The following is a 22215-nucleotide window of genomic DNA, read 5'->3' as shown; positions in this document are numbered from 1 at the left end:
ATTTTTTCAAGGCCTACTAACAAATGTGGATTTTTTAAAAATATTTTTTCAAAGCCTACTAACAAATGTGAATTTTTTTAAAATATTTTTTTCAAGCCCAACTATCAGAAGGCTAGTTTTAGTAGTACCCCACGTTGGGCGCCATTTTTATTTTATTAAAATGTTCATCTAAAACTCAATATTTTCCCCGAAAAATATATTTTTAGTTAAGTGATTCAAAGAAGACTTCATTATCTAAATACCTTTTGTAACTTCCTCAAAGAATTACAGCGACCCGTGCCCAGTTCAACAGCCGACATTTTGATAAAATATTAAAGTTCTTGGCTTTTGGAATTCTATTGGCTTTTCCGTGAAATTAGAAAAAAAAAAACACTTTGGACTTTAGTTGGATTTTACGACACACGAATCTTTGGCACATTCACCCGTACAAAAATATTTGACAACTAAGTCCATGTGGGCTAAAAGCCAAAGCAAAGTCTGACAGCAGTAAAGCTTTGTGAGAACAAAATACAGCAACAACAACGAAATCTAGGCACATTTTGGGTGCTCACGGATGCCCTGGGCAGCTAGAAATGTTCGCTTAGCCTAAGCTTAGCTCAATAAAAATCAAATCATGAGCGTAATTTTCCCAATGGTTGCTAAGCTGCTCTATGGCTCTCCGGCTCACCACCACCATCACCACCACCTAGGCAGTGCATGTAAAATGCTATGCAAGCGTCCGTCCAACTGGAGCTGAGACAGCCGCGTATGCGTTATGATTTGTTGTTGTTGCTGTTTTTTGTCCGCTGGCTTTCCGTAAGGTTTTCGGTTTTTTGGCACAATGCTTGTAAGCCAAGTTTGTTGAAAAGCTAAATTCAGTTTGAGTAAATAGCTTGATCGCGTCACTTGGCTTAATTTTTGGGTTGTGAACGGGCCGCTAATTTCTGTTTTGGCAGTGGATGAAAAAAATTGAAATCATCTGGTTTTGTGGGGTACGGTTATAAGAAATCCAAATATAACAACAAATTCAAATAAAAATGAATTACAAAAATATGAATTGTAAAAAAATCGGTATTGAATCAATGGAAAAGATGAAAAAGAAGCAGAAAAAAAAATAAATGTCTAAAAATGTTGGAAAAATATTTCTTAAAAATTAATTTATCAATTCGGTTGTCAAGAAGAAGAAATGGAATATTTCCACTTGAAACAAAAAAAAAAAAAATGCAACAACAACGAATATTGCCTGTAATGCATGGTGGCCAAAATAAACAAAGGAAATCGTGTCCAAAACAAAAAAAAAATAAAGTAAAAAAAGTTGAAGTGGAAAAATACCAAAAAAATTGATTAAAAAAATAAAAAAAAAATCTCAAATTAGCAACAATCAAATTAATTCCTACAAAAAAATATTATTTATTTAGAAAATATAAGTTTTATGCACCTGCAGAGAGTAAGAAAAAAATATTTCATCTGAAATATGGAAGGATTATATTTAGGACAAGAATATATTTTATATGAATAATAAAAATAATTCTTATAAATAAAATAATAGCCCGAAAATTAAAAAATAATCCAAATCCAGGAATAAAAATGGTCTTCGAAAAACTATTTTTAAAAAGTCCATGTTTGCCAATAGCCCTTGAAAAAATATTTTTAAAAAACCCACGTTTGCCAATAGCCCCTGAAAAAATATTTTTTAAAGATCCATGTTTGCCAATAGCCCTTGAAGAAAATATTTTTAAAAAATCCATGTTTGCCTATAGCCCCGAAAAAATATTTTTAAAAAATCCATGTTTGCCAATAGCCCCTGAAAAAAAATATTTTTAAAACATCCAAGTTTGCCTATAGCCCTTGAAAAAAATATTTTTTAAAAAAATCCATGTTTTCCAATAGCCCCTGAAGAAAATTTTTAAAACATCCACGTTTATCAATGGCTGTTAAAAAATATTTTTAAAAAATCGAGGTTTAACAATAGCCCCTGAAAAAATATTTTTAAAAAATCCATGTTTGCCAAAAGAACCTGAAAAAATATTTTTAAAATATCCATGTTTGCCAATATTTGTAAAAGATACACGTTTATCAATGGCTCTTAAATAAAAATATTTTTAAAAATCGAGGTTTATCAATAGTCCCTGAAAAAAATTTTTAAAAAAAATCCATGTTTGCCAATAGCCCCTGAAAAAATATTTTTAAAAAATCCAAGTTTATCGATGGCTCCTAAAAAAATATTTTTAAAAAATCCAGGTTTATCAATAGCCCTTGAAAAAATATTTTCAAAAAATCCAGGTTTATCAAAGCAGTGGAAAAAATATTTTTAAAAAAATCGAGGTTTATCAATAGCCCTTGAAAAAATATTTTTAAAAAATCCAGGTTATAAGCGGTCCTTAAGAAAATATTTTTAAAAAATTCCGGTTTATCAAAACCATAGAAAAAATATTTTTTCTTAAATCCACGTTTACAGCTTATTTGAAAAAATATTTTCAAACAATCCACTATTATAGCTGACCAAAAAATATTCTGTTTTTAATCTCCCCGGTCTAGTCTTTGAAGAAATTTTTTCAAAAACCAAAATATTTTTAAAAAATCCACCTTAGAAAAATATTTTTAAAAAATCCACGTTTATAACTGGTCCAAGAAAAAATATTTTTAAAAAATTCACGTTTATGGATGGACCTTAGAAAAATATTTTTAAGAAATCCACGTTCACGGATGGACTTTAGAAAAATATTTTTAAAAAATTCACGTTTATGGATGGACCTTAGAAAAATATTTTTAAAAAATCCACGTTTATGGATGGACCTTACAAAAATATTTTTAATAAATCCACGTTTGTGGATGGACCTTAGAAAAATATTTTTAAAAAATCCACGTTTATGGATGGACCTTAGAAAAATATTTTTAAAAAATCCACGTTTATAACTGGTCCAAGAAAAAATATTTTTAAAAAATTCACGTTTATGGATGGACCTTAGAAAAATATTTTTAAAAAATCCACGTTTATGGATGGACCTTAGAAAAATATTTTTAAAAAATCCACGTTTATAACTGGTCCAAGAAAAAATATTTTTAAAAAATTCACGTTTATGGATGGACCTTAGAAAAATATTTTTAAAAAATCCACGTTTATGGATGGACCTTAGAAAAATATTTTTAAAAAATCCACGTTTATGGATGGACCTTAGAAAAATATTTTTAAAAAATCCACGTTTATGGATGGACCTTAGAAAAATATTTTTAAAAAATTCACGTTTATGGATGGACCTTAGAAAAATATTTTTAAAAAATCCACGTTTATGGATGGACCTTAGAAAAATATTTTTAAAAAATCCACGTCGATGGATGGACCTTAGAAAAATATTTTTAAAAAATCCACGTTTATGGATGGACCTTAGAAAAATATTTTTAAAAAATCCACGTTTATGGATGGGCCTTACAAAAATATTTTTATTAAATCCACGTTTGTGGATGGACCTTAGAAAAATATTTTTAAAAAAATCCACGTTGATGGATGGACCTTAGAAAAATATTTTTAAAAAATCCACGTTTATGGATGGATCTTGGAAAAATATTTTTCTAAAAATCCACGTTTATGGATGGACCTTGGAAAAATATTTTTAAAAAAACCCACGTTTATAGATAGACCTTAGAAAAATATTTTTAAAAAATCAACGTTTATGGATGGACCTTAGAAAAATATTTTTAAAAAATCACGGCTGGGCTTACAAAAAAATTTTTTTTTTAAAAATCCACGTTTATGGATGATCCTTACAAAAATATTTTTAAGAAATCTACGTTTATACATGGACTTAAGAAAACAATTTTTAAGAAATCTACGTTTATACATGGACCTTACAAAAATATTTTTAAGAGATCTACGTTTATACATGGACCTTACAAAAATATTTTTAAGAGATCTACGTTTATACATGGACTTAAGAAAAAAATTTTTAAGAAATCTACGTTTATACATGGACCTTACAAAAATATTTTTAAGAGATCTACGTTTATACATGGACCTTACAAAAATATTTTTAAGAGATCTACGTTTATACATGGACTTAAGAAAAAAATTTTTAAAAAATCCACGTTTATGGATGGACCTTAGGAAAATATTTTTAAAAAATCCACGTTTATGGATGGACCTTAGAAAAATATTTTTAAAAAATCCACGTTTATGGATGGACCTTAGAAAAATATTTTTAAAAAATCCACGTTTATGGATGGACCTTAGAAAAATATTTTTAAAAAATCCACGTTTATGGATGGACCTTAGAAAAATATTTTTAAAAAATCCACGTTTGTAGCAGGTCTTTGAAAAAATATTTTTAAAAAATCCAAGTTTGTAGCTGGTCTTTGAAAAAAATATTTTTAAAAAATCCACGTTTGTAGCTGGTCTTTAAAAAAAATATTTTTAAAAAATCCACGTTTGTAGCTGGATTTTGAAAAAATATTTTTAAAAAATGCATGTTTGTAGCTGGCCCTTGAAAAAATATTTTTAAAAATTCCACTTTTATAGCTAGTCTTTAAAAAAATAATTTTAAAAAGTCCACGTTTGTAGCTGGCCCTTGAAAAAATATTTTTAAGATATCCATGTTTATAAATGGCTCTTGGAAAAATATTTCTAAAAAAATCAACGCTTGTAGCTGATCGTTGCAAAAATATTATTAAAAAATCCACGTTCATCAACAGCCCTTGAAAAAAATATTTTTAAAAATTAACTTTTATTAATGGCCCTAAAAAATATTCTACGTTTATTAATAGCCCTTCAATTTTTTTTATTTTTAAATTAACGTTTATTAGTGGCCCTAAAATATTTTTAAAAAAATTCCCGTTCATCAGCAGCCCTTTAAAAATATTTTCAAAAACATCCCCGTTTATAGCTGGCCTTTAAAAAATATTTTAAAAATATTTAAGTCTAAATTAACATAAGCCTAAACTAATTTAAATTTCTTGTTAATTTCTCCCCCCTCTAGCCAGAAAAGAAATATCACATAATTTCGTTGACAGCTTGACAAATATCGGTATTTAATTACAAATTCATCCATAGAAACTTCCCCCCAGCCAAATGGAGGTGGGGGGACGACATAATGAAACAACAAAAAACATGTGTATTTGTTGTTCAAAAGAAACAAAAAAACGGCGAATAATAGAAAATATGAGACACAAACGTAATACAACAACCAGCAACAACAACATCAATTAAACTAAATTTTGCAAAAAAAAAATAATTTGCCTAAAATGTTTAAAAATGGCAAAAAAAAGTGGTGGTGGTAAAACAAAAGACTTAAGAAACGAACGCGTGTAGACGACAACTAACGTCACACCAAAGAAACAAAACTCAGTTGCAATAAAAATCAAATAATGACAGCAATAAAACAACAGAAAATTATAACAAAATCATCATAATTTAAATGATGACATTTAAAAATCGAAAAAAGAAGAAGAGATTATTCTGAAATGGTAACGGATTGATGAAAGAATAGGAGTTGTAAAAAAAATATTTTTTTTTCTATTCAATCATCACCATCCTTTATGCATTTTGTAAAACTAATTGGCCTATTCAAAAAAAATATATTTTTTTTAATTATTTCTAATTTCCATTTTTAAAATATTCATTTCAATGGCCAAGAACTTTGATCCAGGTGATATGAATTAAATTATTTCAGTAGCAAATAATTGCTTTAATAGGTCAATAATTAAAGTCTGGACTTAATGGGTTTCAAATAAGTTTGGGGGCTAAATCCACAATCAATTATATTGCACAACAAAAGTGATAGATAGATGGATTAAAAAAAATATTTAAAAAATCCGCGTTCATAAGTGACCTTTGAAAATTTTTTTTTAAAAATCCAAGTTCATAAGTGACCTTTGAAAATTTTTTTTCAAAAATCCACGTTCATAGGTAGCCTTTGAAAAAAGATTTTTAAAAATCCACGTTCACAGGCGGCCTTTGATTTTTTTTTAAATCCACGTTCATAGGTGGGGTTTAAAAAATATTTTTAAAAAAATAATTATAAATAATAAATACATGGTATAATTATAGTCCAGAGAAAAAATAAAAATATTTTAAAAAAAACCACGTTCATAGGTGCCCTTAAAAAAATATTTTTAAAAAATCCACGTTCATAGGTGGCCTTTGAAAAAATATTTTTAAAAAATCCACGTTCATAAATGGCCTTTGAAAAAATATTTTTAAAAAATCCACGTTCATAGGTGGCCTTTGAAAAAATATTTTTAAAAAATCCACGTTCATAAGTGGCCTTTGAAAAAATATTTTTTAAAAATCCACGTTCATTAATAGCCATGGAAAAATATTTTTAAAAAATTCACGTTCTTTAATAGCCCTTGAAAAAATATTTTTAAAAAATCCACAATTATCAATATCCGTTGAAAAAATATTTTTCAAAAATCCACGTTTATATATGGCCCTCGAAAAAATATTTTTAAAAAATCCACGTTTATCAATAGCCCTTGAAAAATATTTTTAAAAAATCCACGTTTATCAATAGCCCTTGAAAAAATATTTTTAAAGAATCCACGTTGATCAATAGCCCTTGAAAAAATATTTTTAAAAAATCCACGTTGATCAATAGCCCTTGAAAAAATATTTTTAAAAAATCCACGTTTATCAATAGCCTACGAAATAATATTTTTATAAAAATACACGATCATAGGTGACCTTTGATTTTTTTTTTTTTTTTTTTTAATAATACACGTTTATAAAAAATAAACCATGTTTTTGAAAGAATCTACATTTTTTGCTACCCCTTGATTTTTTTAGAATCCACGTTTTTCGCTGCACCTTGATTGCTTTTTTAAATCCACGTTTATAAATACCAAAATATTCGCATAAAAAAGATCTTTATTTGGCAATTTCTGAATGATATTTTAATAATTTTATTGAACCCTTTCACTTTCATGCTAATTTGCAATTCCAATTCCCAGATTAATGAACTTGTGAAAATTACAAGAATACGTTTGACCCACGAACATGTGTAAAAGTTAATTTTTTCTACCAGAATTAATTAAATTTTCAAACTAAAAATAGAACTCAAAATACATCAAAACCTTTCTCAAAAATTACACTGGCATAATTAATGGTAAGAAGAAGGTCCCTTATTAATGTAGATTTAACGTGGATTTATTTTAAAAATATTTTTTCAAGGGTCAACTACAAACGTGGATTTTTTAAAAATATTTTTTCAAAAGTCAACTACAAACGTGGATTTTTTAAAAATATTTTTTCAAGGGTCAACTACAAACGTGGATTTTTTAAAAATATTTTTTTCAAGGGTCAACTACAAACGTGGATTTTTTAAAAATAGTTTTTCAAGGGTCAACTACAAACGTAGATTTTTTAAAAATATTTTTTCAAGGGTCAACTACAAACGTGGATTTTTTAAAAATATTTTTTCAAGCGTCAACTACAAACGTGGATTTTTTAAACATACTTTTTCAAGGGTCATATATAAACGTGGATTTTTTAAAATATTTTTTCAAGAGTTAACTACAAACGTGGATTTTTTAAAAATATTTTTTCAAGAGTTAACTACAAACGTGGATTTTTTAAAAATATTTTTTCAAGAGTTAACTACAAACGTGGATTTTTTAAAAATATTTTTTCAAGAGTTAACTACAAAAGTGGATTTTTTAAAAATATTTTTTCAAGAGTTAACTACAAACGTGGATTTTTTAAAAATATTTTTTCAAGAGTTAACTACAAACGTGGATTTTTTAAAAATATTTTTTCAAGAGTTAACTACAAACGTGGATTTTTTAAAATATTTTTTCAAGAGTTAACTACAAACGTGAATTTTTTAAAAATATTTTTTCAAGAGTTAACTACAAACGTGGATTTTTTAAAAATATTTTTTCAAGAGTTAACTACAAACGTGGATTTTTTAAAAATATTTTTTCAAGAGTTAACTACAAACGTGGATTTTTTAAAAATATTTCCTTAAGGGCTATTGATAAACGCGGATTTTTAAAAAATATTTTTCAAAGGCTATTGATAAACGCGGATTTTTAAAAAATATTTTTCAAAGGCTATTGATAAACGTGGATTTTTAAAAAATATTTTTTTTAAAGGCTATTGATAAACGTGGAGTTTTAAAAAATATTTTTTCAAAGGCTATTGATAAACGTGGATTTTTTAGAAATATTTTTTCAAAAGCAATTGATAAACGTAGAGTTTTAAAAAACATTTTTTCAAAGGCTATTGATAAATGTGGATTTTTAAAATATATTTTTTCAAAGGCTATTGATGAACGTGGATTTTTAAAAATATTTTATCAAGGGCCATATATAAACGTGGATTTTTAAAATATATTTTATCTAGGGCCATATATAAACGTGGATTTAAAAAATATTTTTTCAAAGGCCATATATAAACGTGGATTTTTAAAAATATTTTTTCAAGGGCCATATATAAACGTGGATTTTTAAAAATGTTTTTTTCAAGGGCCAACTATAAACGTGGATTTTTAAAAATATTTTATCAAGGGCCATATATAAACGTGGATTTAAAAAATATTTTTTCAAAGGCCATATATAAACGTGGATTTTTTAAAAATATTTTTTCAAGGGCCATATATAAACTTGGATTGTTAAAAATATTTTTTCAAGGGCCATATATAAACGTGGATTTTTAAAAATATTTTTTCAAGGGCCATATATAAACGTGGATTTTTAAAAATATTTTTTCAAGGGCCATATATAAACGTGGATTTTTAAAAATATTTTTTCAATTCCCCTGATCATTTTTTTTTTTTTTTTTTTTTTTTTGTAAAAACAGACTGCTACAATCCAGGATTTTTCATTAAATTTTTCCCATTTTCCTAAAATAAAAATAAAACGAAAATCACTTCAACCGCCAGAAAATCCCACCAAAATGAAAGGAAAAACAGCTGGTATTGCAACATATTGGTCGGCGATGATGATGTTGTGGTGCGCTTTGGTTGTTGTTGCTGCTGTTGTTCGATGTCGTCATTGTAGTATGCGGTTTGAAGTTTATGCATGACTAGTAATAATTTCAAGCTTTTATTTGTTGTTGATAGAGATTTTCTTTGAAAATAATAACAGCAACAACAAACACTCACCAATGCAACTGAAACAGGCCAACCAACTTCAACAGCATGGCCTCCCACCCATCTCCTTGCCCAGCCAAATCTCAATATTTTGGCACGCCACTTACACACTGCCGCCACTGCTACTGCTGCTGCTCCGGCTGCAGCAACAACATTGAAGGCCTTTCCTCCAACAAACAAGAAATAAAACTGGGTATTTGGTGTAGAGGATTTGTGTCTTTCGCTGGTTTTATTTCTTTGTAACACTTCCTCTAAAATTGGTAACGAAATGGAGGAAAAAAACAAAAACAGAAAATAAACAATCGACAAAGTTGTTGATTTTTGTTTTTTTTTTCACAAAGTAGGAAAAGTTGGTTTGCTTGAATGGCTAGCTGGCTGGCTGACTGCCCCCACATCAGCTGTAGATGAGTTGCAAGCCTCACTTTTTATGAGGAAATTTGGAAAAAAACGGAGGGTGGAAAAAATCCACGTTTATATTTGGATTTTGAAAAAATATTTTTAAAAAATCCATGTTTATATTTGGATCTTGAAAAATATTTTTAAAAAATCCACGTTTATATTTGGATCTTGAAAAAATATTTTTAAAAAATCCACGTTTTTATTTGGATCTTGAAAAAATATTTTTAAAAAATCCACTTTTATATTTAGATCTTGAAAAAATATTTTTAAAAAATCCACGTTTAATTTGGATCTTGAAAAAATATTTTTAAAAAATCCACGTTTATATTTGGATCTTGAAAAATTTTTTTTAAAAAATCCACGTTTATATTTGGATCTTGAAAATTTTTTTTTAAAAAATCCACGTTTATATTTGGATCTTGAAAAAATATTTTTAAAAAATCCACGTTTAATAATGGATCTTAAAAAAATATTTTTAAAAAATCCACGTTTAATTTGGATCTTAAAAAAATATTTTTAAAAAATCCACGTTCATCAATAGCCCCTGAAAAAATATTTTTAAAAAATCCACGTTCATCAATAGCCCCTGAAAAAATATTTTTAAAAAATCCACGTTTATAATTGGATCTTGAAAAAATATTTTTAAAAAATCCACGTTCATTTGGATCTTAAAAAACTATTTTTAAAAAATCCACGTTTATATTTGGATTTCGAAAAAATATTTTTAAAAAATCCACGTTCATATTTTGATCTTGAAAAAATATTTTTAAAAAATCCACGTTTATATTTGGCCCTTGAAAAAATATTTTTAAAAAATCCACGTTCATATTTGGATCTTGAAAAAACATTTTTAAAAAATCCACGTTCATATTTGGATCTTGAAAAAATATTTTTAAAAAATCCACGTTTATATTTGGATCTTGAAAAAATATTTTTAAAAAATTCACGTTTATATTTGGATCTTGAAAAAATATTTTTAAAAAATCTACGTTTATATTTGGATCTTAAAAAAATATTTTTAAAAAATCCACGTTTATATTTGGGCTGGCCCTTGAAAAAATATTTAAAAAAATCCACGTTAAACAAAAGCTTTTGAAAAAAAAATATTTTTAAAAAATTCACTTGATGTCTGGGCCTTGAAAAAATATTTTTAAAAAATCCACGTTAATCAATAGCCCTTGAAAAAATATTTTTAAAAAATATATTTAAAAGAAGGTGAATTTTTTTAAAATATTTTTTCCATGGCTATTGTAAACGTGGATTATTTAAAAATAGTTGTCCATGGCTATTATTAAACCTGGATTTTTTGAAAATATTTTTTCATTGGCTATTATTCAACCTGGGGTTTTTAAAAATATAAAACCTGGATTTATAAAAAATATTTTTTAAGGTGCAGCTATTGACGTGGATTTTGTAAAGAAATATTTTATATTCTCTTAGACCCCCCCCCCCCCAAAAAAAAAAAATTACCCTTGCATATTATACTACCCCCCGTGAATCGCTAATTATAGCGCCACAATTCAAGAGAGTGTAGTAGGTTACCCGTTAGTTTAGTGTAATGCAGAAGAAGCCGAAGAAGTAGGCAACGTTTGAAGCAGCCAATAGCGCAATTGCCGCTCTGCCATTAGCGTGTTGCAAGCTATTTTTTGTCTGTTTAGCAAGTAAATATTGAGCAAAAAAGTGAAGCCCATTCAAATATCAACAGACAAATAATACTAAGTCGATATTGTGGAGAAAAGTTAGGAGATTTGGCAACAGGTTCCAGACGAAGAGATCATTGTGTGTGTGAGTGTGTGTCCATTACATAGCTGCTGCTACTGCTGCTGTGCGCTCAAATCAATTGAATGCGTCACACATTGACCAAATATTATATAATCGCAAAAAAAAAACAATCCACTAACAGTGGATTCGCCGTAAACCGGATCGAGGTTAGCCATGGTACCGGTGTCGGAAATGTCAGTTTTCAGGGGGAAAAACAATTTATTTCTTCCATTGGATTTTGGTTTGATGGTGGAAATAATAAAAATGATAATAAATATATATAAACGTAAAAAATATATATAAACGTAGATTTTTAAAAATAAAAGGTCAAACATAAACGTGGGATTTTTGAAAACATTTTTTAAGGGCCAAATATAAACGTGGAGTTTTTTTTTAATGTGATTTTGCAAACGTGGATTCTTTAAAATCAAATTTTTTAAAGGCCAAATATAAACGTGGATTTTGTTTTTCAATATTTTTTCAAGGGCCATTTATAAACGTGGATTTTTAAATATATTTTTTAGGGACCAAATATAAACATGCACATTTTTTAATATTTTTTCAAGAGCCAAATATAAATGTGGATTTTTTTAAATATTTTCAAGGGCTATTGATAAACGTGGATTTTTTTAAATATTTTTTCAAAGACCAACTACAAGCGAAGATTTTTTTAAAAAATATTTTTTCAAAGACCAGCTACTACCGTGGATTTTTTAAAAATATTTTTTCAAGACCAGCTACAAACGTGGATTTTTTAAAAATATTTTTTTGGACTTTTTTAAAATATTTTATCAAAGACCAACTACAAACGTGGATTTTTTAAAAATATTTTTTCAAAGACCAACTACAAAGGTAGTTTTTTTTAAATTATTTTTTTTCAAAGACCAGGTATAAACGTGGATTTTTTAAAAATATTTTAGCAAAGACCAACTACAAACGTGGATTTTTTAAAAAATATTTTAGCAAAGACCAACTACAAACGTGGATTTTTTAAAAAATATTTTAGCAAAGACTAACTACAAACGTGGATTTTTTAAAAAATATTTTAGCAAAGACTAACTACAAACGTGGATTTTTTAAAAAATATTTTTTTAAAGACCAGGTACAAACGTGGATTTTTTTCAAAATATTTTTCAAGGGATACTGATAATTTTCAAGGACCAGCTACAAACGTGGATTTTAAAAAATAATTGTTCAAAGGCTATTGATAAACGTGGATTTTAAAAAATAATTGTTCAAAGGCTATTGATAAACGTGGATTTTAAAAATATTTTTTCAAGGACCAGCTACAAACGTGGACTTTTAAAAAATATTTTTCAAGGACCAGCTACAAACGTGGACTTTTAAAAAATATTTTTCAAGGACCAGCTACAAACGTGGACTTTTAAAAAATATTTTTTCAAGGACCACGTTTATTAGAAGCCCTTAAAAAATATTTTTAAAAAAATTCACGTTTATAGTTGGCCTTTAAAAAAATATTTTTAAAAAACCCACGTTTGCCTTGAAAAAATATTTTTAAAAAATTTTAATTCGTCAATAGCCCTGGTAAAATGTTTTTAAAAAATCCACGTTTATTAGTAGCCCTTGAAAAAATATTTTTAAAAAATCCACGTTTATTAGTAGCCCTTGAAAAAATATTTTTAAAAAATCCACGTTTATTAGTAGCCCTTGAAAAAATATTAAAAAAAACACTTTTATTAGTAGCTCTTGAAAAAATATTTTTAAAAAATCCACGTTTATTAGTAGCCCCTGAAAAAATATTTTTAAAAAATCCACGTTTATTTTTAGCCCTTGAAAAAATATTTTTAAAAAATCCACGTTTATGGCTAGATCTTGAAAAAATATTTTTAAAAAATCTTTTTTTAACCAGTAGCCCTTGAAAAAATATTTTTTTTCAAAAAATTTACGTTTATGGCTGGGCCTTGAAAAAATATTTTTTAAAAAATCTATTTTTAACCAGTAGCTTTTGAAAAAATATTTTTTTAAAAAATCCACGTTTATAGTTGACCCCTGAAAAAATATTTTTAAAAAATCCCCATATATAGTTGGTCTTTAAAAAAAAATTTTTTTAAAATATCCATGTTTATTGGTACGCCTTGAAAAAATATTTTTTAAAATATCCACGTTTATTGGTACGCCTTGAAAAAATATTTTTAAAAAATCCACGTTTATCAATAGTCCTTGGAAAAATATTTTTAAAAAATTCACATTTATTGGTAGCCCTTGAAAAAATATTTTTCTAAAAATCCAAGATTATTAATAGCCTTTGAAATTTTTTTTAAAAAAACACGTTTATGAATAGTTCTTGAAAAAATATTGTTAAAAATTCCGCGTTGGTTCTTCCAACATAAAAAAAAATATTTATATAAAGACCACCTTAATTTAATTCTACAAATTGCTGCTTCCAAGTGAATATTCTTGGTTTATAGAATTTCTACGTAATTGAGCCAAAAACCTATAATTTTCTTTAATTATTACTTGCCCTAACATTCCGAATAATTTTCTATGAATGCACATTTTTCCAATGGTTACAGAATAAATGAATATTAATCGATTTTTATGGTACTATTAAAAAATTGTTGAAACCATCATTAGATTAAAGCCGGTCGTACCTGTCACGTGGCTGGCCTTTCATAAATTCTTGTCCAGTTTTAGAACTACCACACCACTTTAGTTAAGCTTTAAACAAAATAAATTCAGTTTTTTTATTTCTCAAACCTGATAAATTGAAAAAGCCAACTGTTTTGTACCAGAGAATTATTAATAATTATTATTAATAATATTTAAAATTTCATTTGCGAGAACGAAACGTGACATCCAGAATTTGTAAATGATGTTATTCATTTTAATTTTTTTTTTTTTGTTTTTTTTTTTTAAATATGTTCTAAATTCTGTCGGCCTCAGCAAAAATGCATCAGATATATAATTATTTTACTTTGTCCATATTTGATATCAGCTTTAATATGAAATTAATCACCCACCCGCTCATTAAAAATTTATAATTAATTGCATGTCTGTAAGGCGTCAAACAATGAACCTATGAAAATTATTTGAACAAATGACAACACTCATGTCATTAGGTGTGAGAATAAAAATTATATGATTGGCAATTTGTTCTTTGAGATCATTTTTAAAGCCGTTCTATGCCATTCAATACAATTTGTATTGAAACACAAATTGATAAAAAAAAACACTACAAAATATTTTACTTGGAAGTAAGGATTCCATGGTGGAACTTGATTATTAATATCTGTCAATTTGACAAACGTTTAATATTCTTGAATCGAAATCGGTATTATTTATCATAAATGTGGACCATAAGTTCCTATGAAGGCTGAATTTAAATTAAAAAATAAAGTTTTCTATAGGATCCAACGGTAGAACTTGATATTACCGTTCAAACTTCATGGACGCATCCGAATCCTTAATTTATCTAAATCCCAATTTTTTATGAACTCTAAATGGGTCATGAGTTCCGGCAAATTACGAGGGTAATTTAAAACTTATTTTAAACAAAAGTCCCTGTGAAGTTATTATTTTATTTAAAACACAAAATTTTCTATAGGATTCCATGGTAGAACTTGATATTTTCGTTCGAACTCCATGGACACATAAAGAATTCTATTTACTTCAAATTTTTTAAAAGTTTTATACTTCCTTAATCTAAATTATTGCGATTTACTATCAGTGGGGGTTCAAAGTTCCTGTGATGTTCATATTTGCTTTAAAACATTAAGTTTTGTATAGGATCCAACGGTAGAACTTGACATTTTGGTTCAAACTTCATGGACGCATCAAAATCCTTAATTTATCTAAATCCCAATTTTTTATGAACTCTAAATGTGTCATGAGATCCGGAAAATGACGAGGTTAATTTAAAACTAAAAAAATTCTAGAGGATTCAAAATTGAACCCTCAAAATTGGACATTAATGCCATCACAAAATTCCAAAGTGTCTCTTATTTTCAATGTTTTGAAATTTATTTTCCAACAAATTATAACTTATATATTTTTTAAACTTTTCTAGACCTTTTATTGTTTTCTATATTCAGCGGAATATTTAGGTTCCTATAGAAATTAGTTTCGATGTAAAACCCAAAGTTTTGGACAGGATCCCACGGCGTCCTCGTCGGTGATTTACGAATGACTAAAAATGGTTAATTTCTCCAAATATCCCAACAATTTCATTTAACAAAACATATTTTAATCTCGAAGAGAATAAGGGCCTGTAGTGATATAATTCTGAGGACTACTAGGAGGTTTCAATGTTGGTTCAAACTGGACTCATCTCAATGAACGCTTTAAGATTCCTTCTTTAAATTTTTTCATTTTTTTTTACCAATAGATTCCTATAAAAATTAATTTTGATATAAAACTCAAGGTTTTTGCCTGCATCCCCGCAAGAACATTAAGAAAGCTCGCCATGAACTCTGTGAGATTCCTTCTCTCAATTTTCGTCCTTTTTTTAATTTTTTCGACTCCAATTATTGTTTTTTATACTCGGTGGAATCCCAAGGTTCCAATAAATATAAATTTTGATATGAAACTCAAAGTTTTTGCCAGGATCTCACGCTGTCTTCGTTGGAACACTAAGAAAGCTCGCAATGATCTTTTTGAGATTCCTTCTCTCAATTTTTCCATCTTTTATAATAATTTTCGAACTTAGTTATTGTTTTCTGTATAGAATGGAGTCCCAAAGTTCCTATAAAAAATAATTTTGATGTAAAAAACAATGTTTTAACCAGGATCCCAAGGCGTCCTTGTTGGAGCTTTACGAATGCCTGAAAATGGTTAATTTCCCCAACATCTAATTTGAATACCCATTTAAATTTCGAGGAGAATTAGGGCATGCAGTGATATAATTCTGAGGATTTCTACGGGCTTCAATATTAGTTCAACCTTGATTCACAAAATATCTTGAGTGCTGCAAAATTATTCAATGACTCAACGCAATGAACTCTTCGAGATTCCTTATCTCAATTTTTCTTCAATCTTTTATAATTTTTTTCGAACCCAGTTATTGTTTTCCGTATAGAATGGAATCTCTAGGTTCCTATAAAAATAATTTTGATGTCAAACTCAATATTTTGGTCTGGATCTAACGGGGTCCTCGTTATGAAATTTATGAATAATCGCAATGAACTCTTCAAGATTCTTCTCTCAATTTTTCCTCAATCTTTTATAATTTTTTTCGAACCCAGTTATTTTTTCTGTATCCAATGGAATCCCTAGGTTCCTATAAAAATGAATTTTGATGTAAAACACAAAGTTTTGGTCTGGATGCAACGGTGTCCTCGTTGTAACTTTAAGAATAATCGCAATGAACTCTATGAGACTCCTTTTCTCAATTTTTTAATTTTTTTATGCATTTCTTCAAACCCAGTTATGGTTTCCTGCATCCTACGGAATCCAAAGATTCCTATAAAAAATAATTTTGATGTAGAAAACAAAGTTTTTGTCTGGATCCAACGGTGTCCTCATTAGAACTTTACCAATACCTGAAGATGGTTAATTTCCTCAAATATCCCCAATTTTTTTTTAATTTTTTTTTCGATTCCAATTATGGTTTCCTGTATCCAATGGAATCCCAAGATTCCTATAAAAAATAATTTTGATTTGAAAATCAAAGTTTTGGGCTGGATCCAACGGTGTCCTCGTTGGAACTTTACGAGCACTCCAAAGGACTCGTTGTGGTATGTTCTTTCAATTATTTAATTTTAATTATTTTTTTTTTTTTCGATTCCATTTATTGTTTCCTATATCCAATGGAATCTTAAGATTCCCATAAAAATGAATTTTGATGTGAAACACAAAATATTGGGCTGGATCCAACGGTGTCCTCGTTGGAACTTTACGAATAATCGCAATGAACTCTATGAGACTCCTTTTCTCAAATTTTTAATTCTTTTTGTATATTGCTTCGAAACCAGTTATGGTTTCCTGTATCCAATGGAATCCCATGATTCCTATAAAAAATATTGTTGATGCCAAACTCAATGTTTTGGCCTGGATCTAACGGTGTCCTCATTGGAGCTTTACTAATGCCTAAAAATGGTTAAATTGCTCAAAAATCCCCTATTTTTTTTTTATTTTTTTTCGATTCCAGTAATGGTTTCCTGTATCCAATGGAATCTTAAGATTCCTATAAAAATTAATTTTGATGTAAAACACAAAGTTTTGGACAGGATCCATCGGTGTCCTCGTTGAAACTTTACGAATACTCGAAATGAACTCGTTTGGGTTTCTTCTATCAATTTTCTACTATTTTTTTAATTTTTTCGATCCCAGTTATTGTTTTCTGTATCCAAGGGAGTCCCAAGATTCCTATAAAAATGAATATTGTTCTCAAACCCAATGTTTTGGTCAGGATCCCACGGTGTTCTCGTTGAAACTTTACGAATCCATGAAAATGGTTGATTTCTTCAAATATACCCAACAAATTAATTTCAATTAAAACCAATTTTTTGCTAAAAGTTCTAGGAGAACTAGAGCCTGAAAAAAGATGGTTGTGTTGTAATTTTGAGAATAACAATTTTCAAAAACCCTAAACTTGAATTTTAAGATCTACAAACTTGAGACCTTCACAGGTGGAACCCCTAATGACTTGATAACTAATTGACACAGAAATCATTTTGTAAGTCTTTATGATAATTGCAATTAAATGTTTTTTTGTAATGGCAAATTACTTGAAGTCTTCTCGGAAAGACAAAGACATATTCAGAAATATGTTGTCATAAATAATGATTTTGAAATATGGAGAGGACAAAATGCTGAATGTAATTGTTTGAAAATGACATGGCACTTTGTACTCTTTGTTATTTTTCAAAACAATTATTTACCATAAAAAGTCTTTGTTTAAATATTTTTTTTTTTTTTTTTGGTTCTGTCTTTGAGTTATGGGGTTAATACATTTTTTGTTACCAAAACAAAAAAGCATTCTTTAGAAGCTAATGAATGCATTTGGTCTGCATGCATATGGCCAGCAAACCATTGGTTGGTCAAAATGGCCAGTGGCTGGTTTTAATTCTGAGAAGTTTTTGTCTTTAGAACCGGTTTCGGTTTTCTTAAAACCAACACTGGTAGATTATTTTTTGGCGGAATATAAATTCAATAAAAAAAGATCCACTGGAGTGCATTGATCTTTTGCTAGCTGTGGAACATGTTCTACATCCACATGAAACTGGTGGTGGATTTGTTAAAAATTTCGTTTTATGTGTTGTTGTCGATTTTTTTTGCCCCACCTCAAATGGGTTCTAGTTGCGAGCTCGAAATTAACACCAATGTGTAAAGTTTTCGAATCATAAAGCAATCTCAAATAGTTAACTATCGCACGTTTCAATAATTTATCTTTCGAATCGTTACGATAATATTTTCACGAGTCAATGTGGATTTGAATCTCTCGGCAATACTTTTATATTAAAATATTTAATTTTGTTGAATACACAACTCGAATGACTGACTTAATTGCTATCATTGCCCCATTTTCATAACTAGCTTTAATCGGATTTAATGGCAAATAATTACAGAGCCAATTACAAGGATTGAGCAAGTAATTGAAAGTGATTTCAAAAATGAAATATATCTCAGCTGTGATAATCGCTATGAATAATTGTAAAAATAAATTGGCACGTTTGAACAACCATGAATTGCCACGTGAGCTCTGAAGGTCATTCAGAATATCAATCTGAGAAAAAAAATCAACTTCATAAAGACTCTATAGCTCCATTGGGAAGAAAAAATTACCTGGTTTCAAAATGAAATCAAAAGAAATGGCGAGAAATAAATGATGAATAAGGTTGGATTCTCTGGAACATTTGGTCCTTCGAGCCGGATCGAGAATTTAATTGACAAACGAAGATCGAGGTTGGATCCTCTTCTCATCCTGACATTTGGTCCTTCGAACCCGACCGAGAATGTAATTGACAACAGAAGACTCCGTTGTGAACCTTTTTCGCTTTGGACAATTGGTCCTTCGAGCCTGATAGAGAACTGAATTGACAAAGGAAGAGCAAGATTGGATTCTTTTTTCAATTTTATATTTGGTTCGTCGGGCCGGATAGAGAATTGAATTGACAGCCGAAGCAGAAGGTTGCATACCGTTTTCTCTTTTGTTCATTGGGTCCTTTGAGCCGGATAGAGAATTGAATTGACAAGCGAAGAGCCAAGAAAGCCAGTGCATTTTTCTGGGATTTTTTGATTCTAATTTATTTGAAAATATAATTTTTTGGCATGACAAGGGGCTATTGATTCCCAAAATGGCGGGATTTGAAATAAAACTCAATTTTAGAAAAGGGACTCACGGGTGAAATTATTTTTTTTTTTTTTTTTGGTAGAACTTCTGCGATGTTCCAATTGTTGACACGAAAATTCTAATAGGTGCATATCAGAGACATCCATGTTTCATGTGCGTTATCTCTGATATTTGGGCAGATATGGCAAACTGGTTTGGCAACAATTTAAGATTAAAGTCTATACTTCATATAAAAACAGATATCATGATGATACCATCGAAAACTGCAAAGAATATGTTCACGCAAATTTTCCAAGAAATACCCAAAATGTGGCAACTATATTTGTCGGAAGATATCTTTGATTTTTTGGTGAGACAAATCATTGAAATTGTCCTTAATATTAAAGACGATGTTCCTCTTTCTGCATCAGGTCGTTTTATGAATATATGTCAAATACTTCCAAAGATATGACCGTAAGAAAACGATGACGGAAAAATTCCGAAATAGTATAAAACAGAGACATCTATGTGTCATGTGCGTTATCTCCGGAATTTGGGCAAATATGGCAACATGGTTCGACACTTATTTGAAGATTGAAGTCTTTACTTAAAATAAAATTCGATTTCACGATGATACCACCGATAACAAAAAAGTTATGAATCTTAGAATATGTTTACGCAAATTTTCCAAGAAATGCTAATTATGTGGTAACAGAATCTTTTGGAGGATATCTCTGGCATTTTACGAGAAACATCATTGCAACAATTTTGAATTTTAGGGAACTTATTCCTTCTTCTATATCGGGAAACTTTATAAATATATGTCAAACACTTCAAAAGATATGGCCTTAGGAAAACGATGGCACATAAATTCCGAAAAAGCCCAGAACAGAGACATCTATGTGTCATGTGCGTTATCTCCGGTATTTGGGCAGATATGGCAACATCGTTTGGCACAAATTTTAGGATTGATGTCTCATCTTTAAAATCAAAGCGATTTTACGCAGATACAACGAATATATCAAAAGTTATGACCCTTAGAGTAGGTTCACCGATTTTTTTTAAGAAATGCCAATAATGAGGCAAGTGCATTTTTGGAAGATATCTTAGGTGTGTGGCGAGAAAAATCATTCAAACTATTTTCATTTTAAAGGAAGATGTTCCTCTTTCTGTATCGGGTCATTTTATGTAGATATGTCAAATATTTCAAAAGATATGGCCTTAAGAAAACAATGATGGAAAAATTCCGAAAAGACCCAGAACAGAGACATCTATGTTTCATGTCCGTTATCTCCGATATTTGTGCAGATATGGCAACATGATTCGAGACTTATTTTAAGATTGATGTCTCTACTTAAAATAAACGACGATTTTGCGATGATACTGCCGACAACAAAAAAGTTATGAATCTTAGAATAGGTTTACGCAAATTTTCCAGGATATGCCAATAATGTGGTAACAGTATCTTTTGGAAGATATCTCTGGTATTTGGGGATAAACATCAATGGAACTATTTTGATATTAAAGGAAGATATTCCTCTTTCTGAATTGGGTTATTTTATGAATATATGTCACATATTTCAAAAGATATGGCCTTAAGAAAACGATGACGGAAAAATTCCGAAAAAGTCCAGAACAGAGACATCTATGTGTCATGTGTGTTATCTCCGATATTTGGGCAGATATGGCAACATCGTTTGGCACAAATTTTAGGATTGATGTCACATCTTTAAAATCAAAGCGATTTTACGCAGATACAACGAATAAATCAAAAGTTATGGCCGTTAGAATAGGTTTACCGAAATTTTTACCAAATGCCAATAATGTGGTAACTGTATCTTTTGGAAGATATCTCTGGCATTTGGCGAGAAACATCATTCAAACTATTTTGATTTTAAAGGAAGATGTTCCTCTTCCTATATCAGGTTATTTTATGCAGATATGACAAATATTTCAAAAGATATGTCTTTAAAAAAACGATGATGAAAAAATTCCGAAAAAGCCCAGAATAGAGACATCTATGAGTCATGTGCGTTATCTCCGATATTTGTGCAGATATGGCAACATGGTTCGACACTTCTTTGAAGATTGATATCTCTACTTAAAATAAAATACGATTTTACGATGATACCACCGATAACTCAAATGTTATGACTCTTAGAACCCCTAGCTGAAAGACGTTGAGAATAATTTCTACCTGGATTTAAAAAATTCCAAATTTTACCCACGATTTATATTTAAGATTTTCTTTAAAAGATAAAAAGATTCGAATCAAAATCAATTACGTATAAAATGTAAAAATAATAAAAATTAATTGCATGTTTGCGAGCGAGGCGTCAAACAATGAGAACCTCCCTAAAGTGGCATGCACGTCATTGCGGTTAAGAATAACAATTACATTTTGTTGTTTTAATTTTTACAAAAAAAGCCTTCTTAAGATTCTCCACTTCATTACGGCTAAATACATTTTTTGTTGAGCCACAAGATTCTAGAAAATTCACCACAAATAATTTGCCGCTCCAAATTAAGTTTGACGACATATTTGTCGTTTCTGATGTCATCAGAAAAGCGAAAAAAAATGTTGCCGATTCAATTGAATCGCATAATCAGCAAAGATCGGAATTTAAATTTTAGGATTCTATTATGTGTTGAGAAAATAAAAATATAAATAACAGGCAAATAAAATACTTAAAATTGTCAATGAGTGTGATGTGATGTCACTTTTGCGCCGGATGATTAATGACAGCGGCAGACAGGAAGCGA

General features: G+C 28.9%; 2 protein-coding genes across 4 annotated transcripts in view; one reads left to right on the top strand and one right to left on the bottom strand.

Moving 5' to 3' along the window:
- LOC101888019 (neuroguidin) overlaps positions 1-22215 on the bottom strand; it is a 224175-nt gene that overhangs the window by 115452 nt on the left and 86508 nt on the right. The window contains exon 1 of one of the 2 annotated variants that reach the window (XM_059126079.1): positions 243-417. The exons of the other annotated variant lie outside the window; for it this stretch is intronic. Within the exon in view, the coding sequence (XP_058982062.1) occupies positions 243-299 (57 nt within the window). The 5' untranslated portion in view covers positions 300-417. Of the gene's footprint in view, positions 1-242; positions 418-22215 lie in introns of those variants that run through there. 2 annotated transcript variants of the gene reach the window in all.
- LOC101895448 (ABC transporter G family member 20) overlaps positions 817-22215 on the top strand; it is a 49814-nt gene continuing 28415 nt past the window's right edge. For both annotated transcript variants that reach the window (XM_059126078.1, XM_059126077.1), the window contains exon 1: positions 817-971. The gene's annotated coding sequence lies outside the window, so the exon portion shown is untranslated. The remainder of the gene's footprint in view (positions 972-22215) is intronic.

Source organism: Musca domestica, unplaced genomic scaffold, assembly GCF_030504385.1.
Source record: "Musca domestica strain aabys unplaced genomic scaffold, Musca_domestica.polishedcontigs.V.1.1 363, whole genome shotgun sequence".
NCBI classification, from domain to species: domain Eukaryota; kingdom Metazoa; phylum Arthropoda; class Insecta; order Diptera; family Muscidae; genus Musca; species Musca domestica.
This window is presented reverse-complemented; position numbering and strand designations above follow the sequence as displayed.